The 21,430-nt window shown below is 35.1% G+C and overlaps 1 protein-coding gene across 4 annotated transcripts in view; it reads right to left on the bottom strand.

Moving 5' to 3' along the window:
- The window catches only part of CDH18 (cadherin 18), a 227,731-nt gene that overhangs the window by 6,547 nt on the left and 199,754 nt on the right, over window positions 1-21,430 (bottom strand). For all 4 annotated transcript variants that reach the window (XM_026048532.1, XM_026048535.1, XM_026048533.1 and 1 more), the window contains 2 exons: window positions 14,649-14,770; window positions 10,095-10,212 (listed from right to left, as the gene is read on the bottom strand). In XM_026048532.1, coding sequence (XP_025904317.1) covers window positions 10,095-10,212; window positions 14,649-14,770 — 240 coding nt within the window. The remainder of the gene's footprint in view (window positions 1-10,094; window positions 10,213-14,648; window positions 14,771-21,430) is intronic.

Below are 21,430 nucleotides of genomic sequence, written 5' to 3'. Positions count from 1 at the left end.
CCACAAAAATAACTCTTTTCCATTCTTAGAAAAATGTTAAAATGTCTTTGCTAAATGTCAGAGCAAAACTTGATTCACTCTTTATGATAGGTTTCATAACTCAAGTGATCTTTCAGAGAATATCTGAAAGGACAGTTGGCAAAAACTCGCACTTTGGGAAGATCAGGATGAAGAAGGCATAGAAGGGAGAAAGAGTAGATATTAGAGGTTCTAAACTTGTGAAGGTTATGGAAAAGCAGGGTCAGGGGAGAGAAAGTGACATAAAGTTTTGTCACCTTTATGTCACCTACAGGTCCACCTGGCATATATTACAGACAATGAGAATCCTAATGTTTAATTCATGTACAGTGCCAGAGTATCCAGTGGCATTAATTTAAGACCAAGGCTGCACAACTATAAAAAATAAGCTGCCACTCATGCTCCTTCAAGACGTTCAGGGCAATAAAAAGAGTTCAGGGGAAGAAATGTTACAGTAATATAGAGATATATTGCATTGTCATATGCATAACACTTCTTTTCAGTTTCTTTCTACCACTATAAAAGTACTGGCACTTGTACAAGAGTCCTCAGATAACTCAAACAAAACTAGAAACACTGCGAGTAAGAGAAGTTGTTCAGAGAAGGAAACAAGCACTGGGAAATGGGAAGAGAGTTACTGGAAAAAAAAAAAAAAAGAGCTCTCCTCTCCTACTACTTTCACAGGCACAACAATCCCAAAGGTTCCCAAACTGCAGAGCTGCTGGTTTTGAATTTTTTAACAAACAACACAGGGGTGATAGGTTCATGAAAAGGGTGGATTTCTGCTGGATTCTGCTTCCCATTATATATGGAATACAAAACTTTTCCTTTTTACTTACAACTATAGCTGTAGCATTAAACGCTTTTCTCATAACCTACGAAAAAATGAGCCACATGTAGTCCACAGAACTACATGAAAATGGTGTGCAATACAGCAGGTAGTGTGGCATCTTCTAGTCCATTGGACTGACTACTGCCCATGTGTGTATAAGTGAACTTGCAAAGGAAGAGGGGTTAGCTTGTGTTCAACTGGATGCAAACCGTTTATTGGATGACAATTCTTTACACCTTATCTTCTGCCAAGCTCTGTGGCAGATTTTAAAGCATTTATTTTAACTCATTTCACTCTACATTTTGCTTTTACCTTTCACCTGAAAGTGGAACGGGGAAAAGCTTGTTTTTATAGCCCATCAGCACCACAACACAACACAGGTTTCACATGAGAGATTCACGTGAAGTGGGAAGCTTTACCCTTAACCAAGACCAGAAAGGAATCATGAGCTAAGCCAAGAAGTGAGCATGAGGTTCCACTGCATTCATGTTTTGTTAGACCTTAATCTATACTCTCCCTCCTTGGAAAACTCCAGTATGAGAGTTGGTTGGGGCTGCAATAAGTTTTGTTCTTTTCATTTCCAGTGGGAACAAGATAAGATTTTGTTCTGTACTTGGTCCCTGAAGCCCCTTTCTAGCTGCCTATGCTATCAATGTACATTCTTGAGGACACAAGCTGAATATTATGATAGCTCCCTCTTTAGAGGCATGACAACAGCAACTTAAAATTACATCTGTGTTAACTCATTCCATTTACAGAGCCTTACTAAAACCAAGATGACAGGAATAGATAATTCTACCTGAAATGATCTGACAAAAAACTAACATTCTTACCTTGTGAAAAGGATACTTGCATAGAGGTTATAAAGTATTTTCATGGAATACACTACTATCCTTGCCAAGCTGACAGATACTGTGTGCACACATGCTTCCACCCTTCTTCTCCCCATAAAAAATACAAGTGTGTTTTCAGTGATCCACAAAAGAGGTCCAGAGGAGACGTGATAATAACAAACACAGTAAATTTGTGTTTGCATTTGACACAAGAGTGTGGAAATGACTGCACAGTCTAAACTATATCAAATGCAAGAAATACTACTTTCATTCTTATAAAAATTCAGCTAAGCTTTAGCTCTTTTGCATATTTGTAAACATGGGCTTGTGAAAACTCATACAAATATACTGTGGTGTTCTCATTAATGCCAAGATTTTTCATTATCTTCTTGTCAAGAAATAAGGTAGTTCCACATTATTCTGCAATCAATTTATATAGCAAATTGTTTTGTGTCATAATTGTGCCACCTGGCTGAAAAAAATAAAGCTGGATTTCACTGAATTTCAGACTGAATTCTCTGTATAGGGAAAATTCATCTCTATAGCAGCATAAACAATGGCCGTAAGTCTTATGGCCAGAAACAGTCTATAATTATATATTGTGCTCACCTATCTCACTAGACTAGACTCTGTCAGAGGACTCAGGCAGAGTCCTAGACTCTGCCAGTTTAATTCTACAATATAAGGAAAATTCACAAGTCTGACTCAACAAGGTTTGGACCAGCTTATTCTCTGAGACCTTCATGACTCATAAATGCAGTACATGAACACTCTCAGTGGTTTATTTTAAATTACTCATAAGACAAGGAGATAATCTTAAGAAACATAGATTACAAGCAGGCAGATTGCCTTATGTTTTTTAAATTTTTCAGTACATATGTTCATTTAATCAGAAGTTAAATAAGTAGCTATTTTATCTTTCTGCTACTTTATGTTGCAGAAAATACTTTGCCCTTTTTTTCCCCAAAGCCCTGCCCATTTGCCACTGTCTCTACTTTTTTTATGCCAGACTGTCAGGTCCTAACTTCCTTACTATTGCTGGAGGACATGAATAACATCTTCAGTGGTTCATAAAGGCAAACCAGCAGAGATTACAAAACGAGTGTGAGTTGATCTGTCTGTCAGCTGCCAAAGTACTGGCAGACCGTGCCTGAGGTACAGCCAAAGATCAGAAATGAACTAACACCTCTGTTATTAGCATCTCATTTCAAATGAATATATTACTTTACATAAAACAAAGTTAATGCTTTCAGTTTATATCCAAGACGATGACTGCTGCTCTTCCCTTTCTAAGTTCAGAAAAAAAAAGTCATTGTCCCCTCTGCATTATGCATGAACAGCTCTGCTGATTTTCTAGTTGTTTAGCATCCAATTCATAATTAACAGAGCTCATCTCCATCATTTTCTCTCTTGTACTTGCAGACTGTTAAACACGACAAGACTAGAGAGTGAGTTTGAGCACGGGACCACTGCTAAATGTCAGCACCCAGCCTGGGATGGGGCTGCTGGAACTCTCTCAGATACTATGGGACCCCAGTCTGCGGAGGAACATAAACCAGGGACCCTTTCCAAAAAGCAGTATGGACAGGAGAGCACCAGCTTTGTCTCCTTCCCTTTTAAGTAGTGCTCCAACACTGTTCCAGCTGCCTGTGGGCCTTAAGCATCCCTACATGCCCCTGAGTCGCACTTCCTGAAGCATGCAGCCTGTTTCATGCCACGACAACACTGCTGCATTATTGCATAAACCTGGAACAGAAAACAACACAAAACAAAGCATAATAATGATATCTGAGGTCCACTGGGTACCACATGGGGCCCAGAGGAAATTAAAAGGCCAAGTGCTACGCAGTGTACGTGCAGGCAGTTCATGTTCCTTGGCCTCAGTGCTGAGAATAGGCCCAATCCTGTCCTTCTTTGTAGGCTGTTTTTCTGTTTTTGTTTTTTTTTCCTCAGCACTTACGTTGCCACAGAAAAATATAAAGTCTAACTATTATCAGTTACCCAGAAATCTCAGAGAGGTCATTAGAGAAGTGTAATGCTCCCACATGCCCTTTCTAGGCTGTGCATTTACCAACACAAAGAGAAAACAATTTCAAAGACGTGCAGTCCTAAGGAGAATTATATTTCATGTTACATATAAATGAGAAGATGACAATCATATAACAAAGTCATCTAGAAATATTACATTAAAAGTAAAGATATGTTCGAGGACTCGGCTTGAGATGTAATTTCTTATTGGTAACAAGCAATACCATATCCATAAGCTAAGCATTAATATGAACATCTGCCACATCTCTCATCCCAAAAGAATAAATTCTCAGATCTTACACAGCTAACTCCCAAAGGTAATAACTGTTATTACTGATAATAAGAACAGTCCTTTATTTCTGCTTAATATGTTTTGTTATTTATGTTGTTACATTTTCAATGAACTCCAAAGATTTCAGTTCAGCTACCTTATATCTATTTCTATAGATATAAATAAGAAAATCCCATAAAATTAAGTTCACATGAATGTTCCTGGGCCTATATCCAAGGAAGACCCAGTATTCAAATCTGAGCAGGAAAGCTTAACCTCCTCCATTCCTCCATTTGTGTCCCCTGACACAAATCGAACATGGAGTGAGTGGTCCAGTACTTCCAGCACAGTTACAGCAGCAGGGATGAAAATGCAGGCTGAAAAGAACATCATCCTAAACCTATTATACTGTGGAAAAACTGAGCAAGAAAGGTTTAAGTCACAGATGACTTTTGTAGCAACTGAGCAGTAATGAAAGGATTCAGGCACAAAACATTATTGGTAAAGCTGCCAAGGAACGAACACGGAGGGGTGAGCACTGGTATGCTGTAAGCATAATGGTGGACAGATGGGGAAAATATTATGAGGAAAAAGATCAAAAAGAAAAATAAAAAAGATCTGCTTGACAACACAGACTAAGTGGACAATTCTAAGGTTCCAGTGAAGAGATCTTCAAAGTGCTGCATTTAAAACATGCATAGTGTGTATATAGTACAATTTCACCCGTGAAACAGCATTTTTATGCTGTATGCTACAAAGAAAAACTGGAAAAAATAAGACTTATTTTCTAGCAGTATTTTGACATTGTAAAAGTAAGTGTTAGTATGAGACAATCTTAAGCCAAGATATAACTGTTATCAAATTTTCTGCTTATATAATGGCATCCAAATAAATGGGATCACGGTTAATATGTGATATTTATATTCTCTGACTAATAGCTAGAGCTTGGTAGAAACAGACTTTTCATTATACATATGGAGGAGATTTTGTAACAAACACAACCAGAAACTTTCTCAAAGAAAATCTGTAAAACTTCTCCAACACAATTTACAAATTTGCACGCAAGTAAAAAGTCTAGTCATATGTTTCTGGGTACTAGCATGGAAAGTCCCTGTTCCCATCCTCAACAACAATACTATTTCTCACTACTGCAATAATAAAAGTTACAAACAGTGTAGGAAAAGAATCCTAGCTCTTATGTGGTGTTCTTCCTCATTAAATCTTGTAAAATACTTTAGAAATGAGATCACTAATATTTTTACAGAGAGAGAGTTTTTTTACAGAGATTTTTCTCTTTCCCTCTCTGTAAGGGAAAGAGGGAGGATTCCCTCTTTCAGAGAGGGAATCAAGATTTTTTCTGAGTCACTGAGAAACAAGGAGAGCGGCTAATGACCAAAGCTAACACCACTGGCATAAAATAGAAATCATGTCTCATGACACTGCCGGAGTTCTACTCTTGAGGGCAACAGAAGAGTGTACCAGGAAAATGGAGAGAGAATAAAAGTTCAGCCAAACTACAGCTCCACTTGCATCCTGTCAGTTATTCTGATGTGTTTTCCCTTTCTATGCTTTAATTAAATGCTTCACTTTCCTCATCAAAAACTGCTGGAAGATCCACTGAGAGGGGAACTGAGGGTGCTATTTTTATGATAGGAAACTTAGCATTAAATAGGAAAATATCACAAACTATCCGAGCTAAAGACATCTGAATAGGAAGGCACGTTCTGACAACCTAGGAGAGGGTTTACTGAGGGAAATTTAATGAACTTAACTACACTATATGAACAAAGCTAGTGGAGAGGAGGGTAATGTCCTACAAACAAATCACCTACAAACTGATACAGCAGATATATAGGAAAGGCACACGTATAGAAGGGCAAAAATAGAATTAGATAACAACAGTCACAATAGACATGATTCTGCTAGTCCCAGAAGGAGAGCTCTTTTTTACTGTTGCACAGATTTCAACTGTGGATTTTGTCTCTGTATATTTGTATCTGTAAAATAAGAATGAGGAGTGGATGGAGATGAAAGCCTTGGTTTCTATGGGAAGATTAACAGCTCCAATGTAGGTTAACAAAATTTATCATATTCCCTGTGGTGCACGTTGCCCCAGTTCACGATCATTAAACTTTTTCACATTTGAGCTGTCCTTTGCAAATATGACAAATTAGAATTTAAGATTTATCTCAGTTGGGTTTGAGGTTAAATATAGGAAATTCTGCATGACTCCAATGAAGCAGACTAGTTCATCTAAACAGGAACTATGAAACCCAACTGCAAACTATACACAAGGCTGTTATCACATTCCTCTTCCCCATCATCTCTGCCTTTTTATATTGAGATCCTGAACTAAGAAAATAAATGAAGGAAAATCAAAGAACCAGAGATACAATGACAACACCACAGAAGGTGACACCAGAGCACTTTAGAGGATACTAATTTATTTATTATTCACAATTTGAGAATTCATTTGATACATTCTACATTAGAGGCAAGCAAAAAGAGAAATGGAAGAAAAACAAAAAAATCTGTTTATAGCTTTAGGCATGTTTTAATTTGTTTCTCAGCTCTGTTTAAACAAGCAATTCACTTTTATATATTTTTGAAAGTCATAATTAATTAAAACCTTAAAAAAAAGAAATGATTTGCATGTCTTGTATTTCTGAATGAGAATAGTTCAAATTTGTTTATATGGGACAACACTGAAATGCATTTGTTTCACCTTTCCCTGGTAGCTTTAGAAAATACCTTTTTCTTGTGTGTTGCTTCCAAAACAATTGTCAATTGGCTTTCTTTCTAATTCAGTGGGTAGTGAAAATGGAAAGCACTGTAGTAGACTTTGTGGGTCCTGAAACATAGTTACTTGCTTATGGGTTCATTTGTGAAACACCAACAGGTAGCACCACTGAAAATATAGAACTCGTATGCCATACACTAAGTAGTCCTTCTGGTCAATCTTGGATTCAACTTTTTTATTCAAAAAAAATGTAAAGAAAGATGTTCATAGTTTGGAAAAAGACCATTGCCTCCTTCTACAATAGCTGTCTAACACTTCCCTATCTGTGCAATACTTCCCTATTCTAGAAATTCAAGCTTTCTGGTTGTTATTGTATATGGTTTTAAGTTAGTTTCAGTTAGTTTGACCATTGTATATGGTTAGTTTAAGTTAGTTTCTGTCCTTTGCATCTGCAAAAGTCTTATTGGCACAGCTGGGTGACTCTATATAGCATCTGCAACAAAACTTTTTTTTTGCAGGAAATCTGCAAGAGTCATTGGAGCATCCAGCACAAACTGCCAGCAAAACCCTATTTCGCAGTATTTAAAAAGCATAAATGCTCTCTCGAACCTAAGCTAACTCTCCCATGGAGGTTCAAGCTTTTCCCCACTGCCTGAAGAGTATGCTGCAACTTTTGCAGATCTCTAGCAAGTAACAAAACAGGCAGAAAGAGAGAATTATTTAAACTCAGAGACAGAAAGAGAGAGCGGGAAACAGAGATCACGCATCTATATGCATCTTTATATTAGTATTTGGGGATATGTTTTCTATCAAGCTAACAAATTTTGACAAATATACTAATTATTACATTTAGAAAAAAAATCATATTTCTTTCAGGATAAAAAAGCATGATTTTATAATTCAGTACTTTCAAACAGCTCTATTATGAATAGGTCCTTTCATCTTTCTCCTGATTTCTGATAGAAAATTCTTTTACTCTATACTGTCCTGGCAAGTTTTAAGTTGGACATCCAAAACATATGTTTGATTATGCTAAAGCAGTATAATTTAAGATATCTCTCTCACACACACATAGAGCTGCTCCCAACTCATATATTTATATACATATACAGTGAAAAGGGTTTCTAAATTATATACAATAACATTTCAATAAACGAAGTTAAACAAAGACAGCCAACCAAGAAGAACTGAGATATGTAGCATTTGAACTGCAATATTAAAGCACCTTTAAATTAAATGAGTGTTTGGCAGCTCAGGTTTTAATTGAAACTGCAACATTTTGCTGAACAAAATGAATTGTCAACAGCCTTGTTTTTCATTAAAAAGCCATCATAAGTACAAATCCCAAGCAAACAAAAAGGCATCTTACCTGGGTTTGCTTTCTAGAACGAGCAGAGCTCAGAGAATGATTACAACTTAATGTATTTTCCTTGTATAGCAATGAAATTTTATTACTGCTCTTGTTCTTTCCTGCTTACACGTGTATAGATACTACAATATTTTGTTCACTCTTACATCCTTGCTTTCTCTAAACACTACTATGTCAGTAGATGAAAAACCTCAAACAGAATTACAGTGCATACCGTGGGATAAGAACTAGCCAGTAGGGAAAAAGGTATCATAATCTGTCTTTTCTATTTTTCTCTTTAAAATTCTAAAGAAAAACAGGATGGAAAAAACAATAGTGGCTAGCATATGCTAAGAGCATTCTGACTGTTCTTTGTTTGTTTTTCTTTTTTAACAGTTGATCTTCAAAAACTTAGTTTTTCTGAAGTGCAAATTTGTAAAAGACATAAATTATTTTTTCCCCCATCATCTCTCATTTCCAAGACTAGAAAATAACAGAAATTCTATTTATGAATACAAATAGATGATAAACACGAAAGTAGTAAATGTCGGAAAACTGGAACTGGAAATGTACTTTACACTTAAAACATGAATGTTTTGCTCATATTTTACATATAGATTGTATCATAAAGAAAAAATCTCAATAAAGGGCAATGTTTAAACAACACAATCCAAGAGTCATGGATTGAGTAAAATAGTGGCATTTTTTTAAATTCTAAGTCTTCTGGTTTTCTGCTAAGTTAATCTACTTGCTATGATTTGTGATAAAATATCTTCATGTCAATTACAATGAAAACATGAAAATTATATTTCTGGAGTTTTGTTAAATACAGTAGTTCTATGCAAGCAGCTAAAGAAAGTGCATTCTTTGAAATGTCTCTAGGCGAACATAATTTGCAGTAGGTCTTAATTTTAAAGGACATCTATTAGAGTCTGGTCTCCCCTTTTACCTTCCCCCACAAAATATAATTTAGGATACTCTACATGCTGAATTCTGCTGTTGGTGATAAACCCAGCACTCATTGCGCTTAGGGAAGTAAAAATGAGCAGCAAAGAGAATACCTGAAAAATAACATTTGTGGGCTAAATGTATCTTTATAATGGAATGTATAACTCAACATTGGAAGAGATTCTTCAGGAAGATCAGGCAATGTTCTGAAAGGTTCCCTGCAAGATTTTAAAAAAACAATGCAGAAAATATCTACAAAGAATAATCTAAAATCAGTATATGTGTCACAGATACAATGATAAATTTAATGCTTCTCAGTAATTGCAAACAGGCTATGAACTGTGAGAAGGTTTCCATGGACTGTTTGCAAAAATATAACTGCAAAATAAACTCCAATATGAAGGCAACAGATGAGCATTTAAAGTTCACACTTACTTTCATTAGGTTGTGAAGGGGCAATACTCAACAAGATTGTGAGGTATGATTTGGTGTTTGGGAAGGGCTAGATGGTTCTTTCATTTAAGAAATGTTCAAAGAGGGCACTCTTCCCTTTGGGCCTATTTGCTATGATTTTCTGATTTTTAGGTATATTTTATTAGGAAAGACACAAAGAGAGACATTATCTCCAGGAAGGACTGACAAATATACTCTTGGTATTCAATCAGTATGGGCAAGCATCAATTCAAGCTTTTATGTCTCTTAACTCCTCCTTTCAGAAAAGCAATAAACTTGACTGTATCCACTGAGCGTTATTCACCTAGAAACAGACCAAAATGCCAGCATATTTTCATTAACCAGCTTTTAAAGACATTTCTGAATGTATCCAAAAGAATCCCAAACACGATGTATAAATGCTAAAGAAAGACAAAGATATATATAAAAGGAAGAGAATATGTGATCTTTCAGTTTGCAAAATTTTGTATACACCGCCATGTCCCTTCTATCAGCCACGTCAGTGATGAGATTACAGTTTTCCCCTTCTGTGAAGAAATCCAGGGATGTAAATTGATTTGCTCAGTGAAACATCCCAGACAAAACAGAGACTCTTTTCTTGCAGATTAATAGTTTTGATTTACCTTCATTGTTCCTTAGAGTAAAGTTGGGATTCATAGAAAGCCCTTCATCAAGAGAGAAATGGAATCTTGCACCATTTGCAGAGTTATCCTTGTCGGTTGCACTGATAGTCTGAATTACCTGAAATAAAAATTGAGTGTGAATGTGTTGTAATTTAAACTTGACCAAGAATTACCTAACCTCAGCAGCATTTTCAAACTTAGCTCATATTAATTTTCTCCTTGACTGCTACCATATTCAACCTATGAAATGACCGTCCCATTCGCCCAATTTCTCTAGCACGAAATATTTTAGGAACCTTGCTGCAGAGCTAGATAAAAGAATTTAAAACATCAATTTAGTTTAAAACTTTCTGACATTCTAATATGGTCAGCTGGTACTGATGTTTTCATCATTTACATTGCTTCCTGGTGATTTTCAGAGTTACAGTTATGCTTTTATAGAGCCCAAATTGAGCCTGAACAGCTTAAGTATATGCAGAGTATCATTTGCTAGCTTTGAAAATAATTAATGCACATTAATATTGGTAAATAAAAAATAATAACCAAAATCACCAATAACCGAAGTCACCAACATATAAGATCAGGTCACCATTTGAAATTTAGGAATCAGTTTTAAATTGTCAGAGAACAGAACATGAAGAACAGCAGCCACTCCTCATTTGCTGAGAAGGAACAGAATGAGATGTGGAAACCGTGTACTGGAGAGGTGTTTTGAAAGGTAAAACCTGTCAAAAGTCCTGATGATTTTTAAATTTTAATTTCAACCAAAAACAAGCTAAGCTTTTGGAACACTGGACAAAGCAACAGTTCTGCCTCCAATTGTACATTCATGTTGACTATGGAAGTTGAAGTGCCAAAGTAGAGTTTAAAATAAAGGATGTTTTTGTGATATATCCAGTGAAGATGAAGCAAACCATTGCACAGAGCTGATAGCGAAAAGCAGAAGGGGGAGAGAGAATTGCTCTTCTCATGAGATTTTTTTTTTCTGTTCAGTGTTTGACTGCATTCTGCCCAGACCAAACCTGAAATGTAAACAGTGAGGGCTTTCGTGGTCCTATTTCCAGACTAGAAAACAATACATAGTTCTCAGTCTCCACTCACATAAGTGAAGAAAAAAAGAAAAAAACATTTTGAAGCTAGCAAATTGCAGTGATTAGTCTATAGACCATAAATGCCTGAAATTGTTAAACAAGTTAACAATATTGCTGATAATTATGCTGCTGAGAGTATTTTTAAAGTTTGCCATGATATTTTTTTGCCAAGCCTTATCAGAACTGAAATATAATCTTGTCAAAGGCATGCAGCTTTGGTGAAAAATTCTGGCATAAGCTAATAATTACTTATTATATAATATATAAAAAATCACAAATATATAATATATAATTATAATAATTGAAAAGATGGAAGAGAAAAAACAACATATAAAACCAAAAAATACAAGATGAGCTTAAATATACATATTCCGGTAATATTGATGTGATACAAGTCAAAGTAAGATAAAAAGGATAGCTAAAAGAAGAATATTTTCAAGTGAACTTGAAACACAACCCCTAAAAATACTGATGAATACTATCAGAATTTGTTTAAAATTCAGATAAGTGATCTTAAAAAAAGGCATTTTATTGAATAATTTATAAATCATCAGTATTGTTTATCAGTGAAAAAATGACATTTTGCCATGCACTTTCAGCTTTTCTTTGACAAGCTTGTAGATAAACTTTCGTCCTGTTGCCCTATCTTATATAAAGTGTTCAGTGACATTTTGCAGCATCTTGCATCAAAACATGCCATTTTGAGAAAAAAAAAAAGAAAAGCACCTTTGATCAAGGCCCCCATGCAGTCTACTAGCTTTAAATATACTTGATTTTTTTTCATAAGGGTTCATGTTTCCTAGGGAGAAGATTTCAATGACGTCTTTTCAGACATCTGAAACGTGTATGCTTCCTCTTAACATCAAAATGTACTGTCAACCTTTAATAGTAACCTAACTAACTATTGGCTTTTTAGCAGGTATTAACCTTAGCAAAGCTAATTAAAACAAGAATGTAGACACAGATCCTCAACTGTGGTAAAGCTCACTGACAGCAAAGAAGTGATGAAAATTAAGACTAATGATTTGTTTTTTAAACAAATGAAAGAATCTCAAGAAGGTAGAAGGACTAATTGAACAGGAAACACTAGAGGTGCTAATTTCTACTCAGATCCATGCCAAACTTGGTAATTATCAGCAATTAAGTAAATTTACATGAGGAGGTTATGGCAGAGGTACAGGTGTACCTCACACTTACCTAGAGGCATGTGGGTACCTTGTCCTTTGGCTGTTGGTAATAACAGCACCACAGGTGCAGGTAGCTCATACTGGTAGCACAATATTTATACATTGTGCTCTTGAAAAAGGTATGTGTGTGTGCACACACACACACGTATTAATTTACAGTAATACATATTTTAATGGTCTTACACTCTGGCAGGACAAATGAAGATAGAAATAGTAAAAACGCTGGCAACATGACACACCCTCATTTTTCCAGACCAATGTATTTTAGCTTTTTTTTTTATATTTGCACTTGCTCTCCCTTTTTGAAAAAGTAAAAAAATAAGTTAGAATTTTATCTTGTGAGAGATTGCAAAATTTGATTTTCCTGGCTAATGATTAATTTCACAGTCAGTCATAAAATATTCTGGATAATTATAATGAAAATTAGATTATTTCTACAACCCCAGATGCCATTTCTCCAACTCTGGATGCCATCTGAGATCAAACTACAGATTCTTAATCCACTTTAGTATGTAATATCTGTTACGCTTCATCTGGATACAGAGTGTATTTTCTCAATAAGGTGACTGCTAAAGGAAAAAAAATGACTTAAATGTTGAAATGATCATCTTCTCACAAGCATTTTCTGTTTGAGATGCCTTAGGGGTTTAATTTAAGTACACTTCCTTAAGTTTTATTGCCTTTTTTTTTTCCAAGTAAATAAATCGGAGGGAAAAGGATGCAGGAAAGAAAGGCTGTGAAATTAAACTGTCTCCATAGATGTTTTTCACAAAAAATAAAAAAGCAATAAAATGCAAAAAGCCTTTCAAAAGCAAATGATCGTTTTATTTTCCACACAATAAATTCAAAACTGAATTCTGGGAAAAATGACCCCTAAGTTAAGTGCTGCAGGGAGGCAGCTACTCCCCCTAGACTTCCTGGGGAAAGAAATAAAAACTTTTGGGGGTCAGTTCAGGGCAGGCTGGATGGCTAATAACTTGAAAACAAGCACTGTGAAGTAGAAATGTCCTAAAAACCCACAGAACCTGATGGAATTTGTTCTTTGGAATCATTCTCACACCGTGATGGATAAATTAGAGTAAATACTGTCTTTTCAGTGATTGAGAACCATGCGGTTAGGCACACTTTTTAGCATATGCAATGATTGTCTTTTTCTGTAATTCCTGTTTATCTCTTTCTCCTTAACGCTTGTTGGACACAGCCACTTCCTTTCTTAAGCCAGACAGTATGATCTTTTGAGCAAGGGCCATATACTTTTGGGATTTGTTCTTCTGTACAGAACAATGATATTACACTCTTCTCTGAAGCTTTATTGTGCTACATGATGAAATGTACATAATGCAGTCCTGCTAGTTTAGATATACACCAAGATGCTGATCCAAGCATTTGTATCAAGCTCCCGCTTATAGAGCCTTTCACAACACATTAATCTTGGGTGTTAAATTGCAATGCTGCAGAGGTCACAACAATTTGCAGTAGCAACAGCAGCTGCAGAAACACAACGCAGATACAAATCAGCAGTAAAACTTGTTATAAGAAAACATGGCTGAATCTTTAAAGTTTCATATACATATATATATATATATATATATATATATATATATAAAACCCTTAAAGTTTCATATACAAAACTACTTTTGACAGTTAAAACTTTGCTGGCAAGAAGCATTAGTGACTCAAAAAACTCCAAGGGAAAAACAGCATATCTGAGTTTAGTGTGGCAATGACAAAAGATCATGTTATTCCGTTATCCAGTCTCAATTTTGATTCTCAGTATCCTCACAGGTGTGAAAACTTGTTCAGCATCTTTTGTACAGTGAGCCTGCATGAACAGGCTCACCTTAACCATGACTTTTCATACAAGCTTTTATGACAACAAGCTCTTTTTATCAACTGGCACAAACCCTAGCCATACTAATCTGCCATTGCCCTAAGACATATATGAAACCTCACCACCACATGGCAACTTCAGTGAGAGATGTTACATCTTCATCCATTTTGTTCACAATAGCGGCTTTACAAGATCTCCATTGTGTGACAAGATTAATGTTTTCCCATTTTCACTAAAGATTTTTTTCACAACAAAAAGAAAGATATCTTGAACAAATTCCAAGTGTACTTCCTTCAGTATAATACAATTAAAAAAAAAATCTAATGTTACATATGAAAATGTAATTAAAAAGAATTGTAATTCCCCTATATTGCCTGATCAAACATCAAACAGAAATAAGACCATTCATCTCACTCACTGGGAGAAACACAACTGTGACAGTTACCTGACCAGGCTTTGCATTCTCACAGACAACTATCTCATACTCTCTGGCGAGCTCTGGGGGGTTGTCATTGACGTCCAGGATTCTAATGCCAACTGGAACATGGCTCACTAGCCCCGGGTTGTCTGTAAAATACACAAGGGGGTATTAAGCCTTTTGAAATATTCAGTAATCAAGGACATCCTCAATCTAATCATGTTTTTCTTAAGACAACAATTGGATGAGAACTGAATACAATTGTAGGTAGCAAGAGCTTCATGAAAACGCTATTTGTTGAGTTTTGTTAACTGTTTTGGAAAAATAAAAAGGAATAGGAAATTATAATAGCATCTTAAGTCACAGTTCTATCAACAAAATATGAGTTACTGGAACTGAAGTGGAAGTTGTTGGAGTTTTTCACATACTGTCACACTCTATGGTAAAATATGATCAAATGCTTTGTAATTACTGTGAAAGTATCACCACAGTATTAAATAACAGTAAACAGAACAGAACAGTAAGCAGAACAGAATAGTAAACAGAACAGAGATCTTGTTTTCTTCAGTCCCTCAAAGGCTTTAGGAAATAAAATAAAATAATTAGAAAATATTAATGCACAGCCACATATAAACCATTTTCCCATGTCTAACTCCAGACTCCTCATAAGTTATGAGGCAGGTAACCTGTACACAGAATAGTTAATGACAGACTTGTTCGGGCAGCAAAAATCCAGGATCAGTGATGAGTAATGTTTAACTAATGGTGTCTTAGGTTATAATTTCTATTTGTGTACTTATCAAAAAGGAATTCTCCCTCAAAAAGAGCACGATAAACAGAATCCGTACAATACAATAATTCATTTTACATTTTAAAATGGAGAAAAAAAAACAGGTTTTCTTAAATCCAATCCTGTTATTACTACTATATCTACCTTTTCATTCGTTGGAAGAAATGTATTAAGAACTTTTTATAATTAGCTTTTAAGAACATCTAGAGTCCATATAAAATCAGTCCTTTTATATCACAAATAAATATGCTGTAGACAATACAAGCTTCATTTTACTTTCACCAGTTCAATGAATTGATGAATAAAAGACAACAAAATCAATTCTTCTAAAAAATGAGGTGAAAGAACTACAGAACTGAGTCTTACAGACTGATGTTTTTAATCAATGTGAGTATGTTCATAAGAAGAAGCTGAAATAAGAAACTTTAAGAGTCTCTTCTTTTCCTGTTTTTTTTTTCTCATAATTAATCCCCATCATGTACCTGTCAAAAAAGGCCCATTTGTGAAATGTCTTAGATTTGTTATGTCTTTGATGACTTTTGCTCAGAATTCTCAGCAACGTTGATTAGATTAGGCAAGTATTTACCTAAGGCAAATTAGGCAAAGCCACCAATCAAAGAGCCTCCCCTCCTTCATATACTTCTGTTAAGAAAATACAGAAGTTTATTTTTTTAAAAGTGTCAGACTTAGCTTCTCTTCTTTTCACCTGGGAAACTAGTCAAAGATTCCAGGATTCAGATATTTCGCATTCTCCTTCTGCCTAATACTATGCTTGGCTGATGATTTTTTCTCAGTTTCTAAACTTGGTCAATTACCTATCCCCATAAGAAAAAAATGGGAATGGAATAGAGATCAAAACAGCCATCAGAAAAGAAAAACTTGATTTGCATTAGATAGGAAATCTCTGTTTCCACTTATTGTTACTACCGATTCAAAGTCAAGTTATACGAACACATTTGGAAGACATTACAGACTTGTGAATTACATTTTCTTGATGAAATTTTCCTTGAATGTTAGTATTTTCAGTCTGACTCAAGACTAAGAATATTATCACAACATATCGACCAATGAGCTAATGCAGGCTCATGCAAGGCTAAGCCTTGACATCTCTAGATGTCGTGTCATTTACCTTGACTTCCTCTGCCACTGCAATCAGACGACACGATAATCCTATAATAACAAATACAGGACCTAACCTCAAGAAATATCTGATAGTTTATTTGGACATAATCTACAGCTCTAAGTATTATTCTGGAGCTCTTCTGGAGCTCAGGAGACTCCTGCACACAACCTGTGAAAGTGCTATCAATTAAAGCAAGGAGAGAAAGCAGTCCAAGGGGAAACATAAGAAAGGAGTGTTAGGAGACAGGAGGTGGAGATAACAGTAATGTTTAAGGAGGAATAAGTCAATTTGGGAGCCATTATTCAACTTTAGTGGAAAAATGAGGATTCTGGCACTAGAGAAAGCCAGAAGAAGCTGTTTCAAAAAAAAAATATATATATATTAGAGAGTCGTAAGATTTGTGAAAAATTTTGTCTGGAATCGACCTCTGGGGATCGTTAGTCTAGTCCTTGGCTCAAAGCAGGGTCAGCTTCAAGGCTAGAAACAGGTGTACTACATCTAGGAGGCATATGAGTAAGAAGGCAGGAAGAGCACAGGGCAGAGGATACGAGAGAGAATTAACTGTTCCTTAGATGTGGCATATTTGGAGCAGTTACTGGAAAAAAAACATACAAAAAACAATTTACTCCAACAGATGATAAAACAAGAAGGAAAAAACTTCCTTCCAGTGCATTGTGCCACGCTCCTTTGTCCCACCTTGAATAGTGACCTCTCAGCTTATCAGTACTACACAGTGGCATCTATTTAACCCATGCTAAATTCGCATTTTTCTCACCATCTGAATCGCAGAATTTATCTTTGTTTTTTTCCACAGCCGTTTCACAGTACAAAGAACTCAAACTTACCTTACCAGTGTGAAAAAGGGTATTTTTAGCATCTTTTTGGAAGCAATTACCTCATGAGATCTTTGACCTTTGCAGGCAAATTTTCATACTGACAGCCTACTCATTACGAAATGCTAATAGGGAAAGTATTAACACCATTTACCATACCAGTCTTGAAGTTTGTCAGACTGTGTACACTGAATCAATGTGTATGCAAGATGACAGCACAGTTTGCAAGAGGGGAAGAGAAGAAGAATGAATTACGAGAGACCTCTTATGACCAGATTTGTTTTCAAGTTTTCTGTTGTTTAGTTTTATAAAGCAAATTTAAATACCAGCCTACTGGAGGTGCACAACTCACCTGCATCTCACAAACTCCTTTAATAACTTCTCCTGTTAGTAGCATATTTTTGTTAATTAGACATATTTCTTGCAGTAGTTGGCAGATTTCCAGTTTTGAGATAATCAGTGCTGACATATATCTCAGGCCTCTGCATTATAAAACAGCCAGATTCATTCTGTATCCTATTAGCATCACGCCTCCAGAGTAGATTTTTTGAAGTGAATGCTCACTGTTTTAAAGGATAACTGAAGCAGAAATCGTTCTGATTCACCTACATTAGGGGCTTGCTTTCTTACGCTTGAAGACTTCCCTCAGAATAAATAGTTCTTCAGCATGAATACCAAATATTTGTAAAGCAAATCAGTCTCACTGAGTATCAGTCTCTTAACCATCAAGTCCTTTGTGAACTTATACAAACCCTTATCAACAGCCAATGTGGAATCTTGAATTCCCTCTTCAATTAATTTGTGTGTGCAAACCTTAAACCCCCTATTTAGGAGAAAAGCTTTCTTTAGTAAAACTAGTCAGAAATTTCTTTTTATACTAACAGAATTCTCATGCACTTTAACAAAAATAAGGCCCAACTTGAGTAACATCCAGAATAACTGCCCTGACATTAACTATTTTTTTTTTTTAAGTGAGACTGGTATAGTTAAACTGAGTGAAGATTTTAATAAACAGTAAGTCTGAATAAGCAGATTATTTTAAATAGGCTGAAGGATTTTGAAATGGAATCATGTTAGACACGAATCCAGATTCCATCTAAAACAAAAATCATCACACAGTTTAGGACACAGACCTAATGTCTACAATTTTCTTCACTACTATTAACTATTGATCACAATCATTGTAATAGTTACAATCGCTTAATCATTGCATAATCCTCGCATAATCATTGCAATAGTTATGAATAGGTTACCAAGCTTGTGACAGCTTTTCAAGGTTGGCCAATGTTTAGGATGAGTAACCATATATCTATTTCGGAATTTTTCACCAGGGAGATAGAGAGCACTTATTTTACATAATAAACTTACATAATTAGTTCTGATATATTTGAAGACTAAATACAGATATAGCCAGGATAAAATACATTATATAGTCATAACTAAAATAATAGAAGAATGTTTTGTATATAAGTGTGAATGCCAATATTCAGAAATTCAGAATTCATTCAGAATCACTTGTATGTGATAACTAAGCTTGCTAGTAAAGCAAAAATTATGCAGAACCTAATAATAACAATTTAACACTCTACTCTGCTTTTTTAAGATAGTGGGTTCTTCTAAAATGCTGTTATCTAAGGATGGCTAGAAAAATCTTTAATTTTTCTTACAGTAAAACTTTGACTTTTCATTGATGAACGCAAACCTGGAGGCATTTGCCTCCAGATGACATCTTCAGATGACAACATACATAGAGTGTCTTCGTATCTTCTCAGACCTTTCCCCAAAGAAACTGAGAAGAAAATCCATCATGCCTAGAAGCCAATGACTAAACCAAGATAAATAGGGAAATAAGCACTGAACTTTGAATTAGAAGTTCAGCATTGCTTCTTGAGCGGGATGGAGGATCAGCTGCCCCTAGAAAACTGATAAACTCTTTTTTAATAGTTTTTTTTTTGCAGTCTTGTGATATTTAATTTATAAGCACATTCAAAGTAATGACAGATTTTGCTAGAAATCCGATTATTGCAATTTTATGGTGATTTTATTTTTTGATTTTATGGTATTCAACTTGCCAAAGCTGGAAATAAATTCTGTATCATTGGAAGGCTTGGACGGGATACATGGATTGTTTCTAGCCCTTAACATAAAAAAGATACGCAGTTTGTCACTACACCCCGAGTGAAACAGTCTTGGAACTCAGACCTCCTTGTTTTGAAAAATCTGTTTTAATATAGTCCACATTAAGGAGAAAGCAGGAAATAGCTTTGTGACAAATTATTTCTTGGAAATTGAGCACTTTTACCAAGATCAGGAAAGTGCCAATACTAAAAGTCCTCGGACATGGAGCTAGCAGGTCCAATGCCGTTGAGGTCACGAACATGATCTCGATGTGAGCAAAGGGAAGACAATAATTTAATCTCTGTTTCTATAAAGTATCTCTCTATAGAGATAACCACAAATGTGACAAATCACACCACTATCTCTAGAGAGATAACCACAACATGCAAAACAAATCATAAGACCACATTTCCTTGTCCCTTGATGTTAAATCAATGGGGTGAATTTCATTATTTCAGAGTTTGTTAAAAAAGAATGGTTTAGAGAAAAAAAAGTTAGAAACCAAACATCACTATAAAAGAAACCTTATATTCGCTATATGGAAAAAAATCACTAAGATACAAAGCTAGCAAAAAGCTCACTAATATTGGACAATCATCCTGCTGTCCACTGATACAGAGAGTTAAGAGATTAAAACACTTTGTTCTGATTTATAGTACTTTCTGAGAGATCTCTGAAATGACTGGATTTGAAATTTCTTATAATTAATTGACAGAAGTCATTAAAGTTATTCTTGATGATGAGGAAAAAGTTTGAAAACAATAAAAATTCTTGCTATTTTCTCATGGTTTTATGATACATGTCAAGAAGGATATTACTCCACAGACTTCCTTCAGGCAGTATATCGTGTTATCTGTTTCAGAATAAAAACACACAAATTGTGTAGCTTTTGCTTTGGTTTTCACACTTGTGTAAAGCCATATTTCAAGTATAGTGAAACAATGTGCCTCTCAATAGCATTAGCAGCTTTATTCTCTTTGCACTGTCACCCCATCTCTGCTTCTCCTTCTCCATGTGACTGTCTCATCCAGCACTGTTATAAGCAACATAAATCGTAATCTCTTAACAAAATCTTAGGAACATAATAATAGCATCTCTGTTCTGCTGAAATTCAATTGTAAAACATGAAATGAACTTCATCTATTTATTTACTTTGCTAAGAATTATTATTTCTCTCTGTGCACTCTTGTTTTCTCCAAATTGTATAACTTTATCTTTCCATGTAATTGTTCATGTTTCCACCAAAACTTAGAAATGATAATAATATATTTACTATTGATATATTATATATAATAGTATTGGATGGTAATATGGTATATGGTATATGTTAATATATTATGATAGACTACTTAAGTAGAGCACTCACTTTAATGATTTTAACCAAATTATTATCAGATAACTGCTATATACTCTAATCCTTGTGAATTATCCCACTTTTTCACATTTTAAAATTCTCATAAGGCTTTACTGGTCCTTGACAAAATACATCAAAATGTCGTTTTCTTGTGTAGGTTTTATAATGACTATGTTTCCCTAGGATCCTTTCAATACCACATCACAGGGCATTGCATATTTTGTCAGTGAGCTGTTGCTCTACATCAGCACTCTGTTATCTTCTCCTGTGAAACTGGTTTTAGAAATGCATGTGCAGAAGGAAAGAAGGAAGATTTTCCATGGCAGTTATTACTAGCTGCACAAGAGAAAGATATGGAAATCTCCCTTCCAAAATTATCTTCTAAATCCCTGAAATGGAAATAGTTAAATCTGCCATGAGATATAAGCACTTTTATCTCTCCGAAAAATCATGTTTTCGTGTTACAACCAGAAATATTATTATCCTTATAAACGTCCAGTACTTTATGAACTGCAGTAATCTCCTGCCTTAACATCATCCGGATAAAATATATAGAAGCTATTTGTGCTCTATCTCAGAAACAGTTAGTTC

The sequence above is a fragment of the Nothoprocta perdicaria genome, unplaced genomic scaffold (assembly GCF_003342845.1).
Source record: "Nothoprocta perdicaria isolate Ctin4 unplaced genomic scaffold, notPer1 scaffold_55, whole genome shotgun sequence".
Classification (NCBI taxonomy): domain Eukaryota; kingdom Metazoa; phylum Chordata; class Aves; order Tinamiformes; family Tinamidae; genus Nothoprocta; species Nothoprocta perdicaria.
This window is presented reverse-complemented; position numbering and strand designations above follow the sequence as displayed.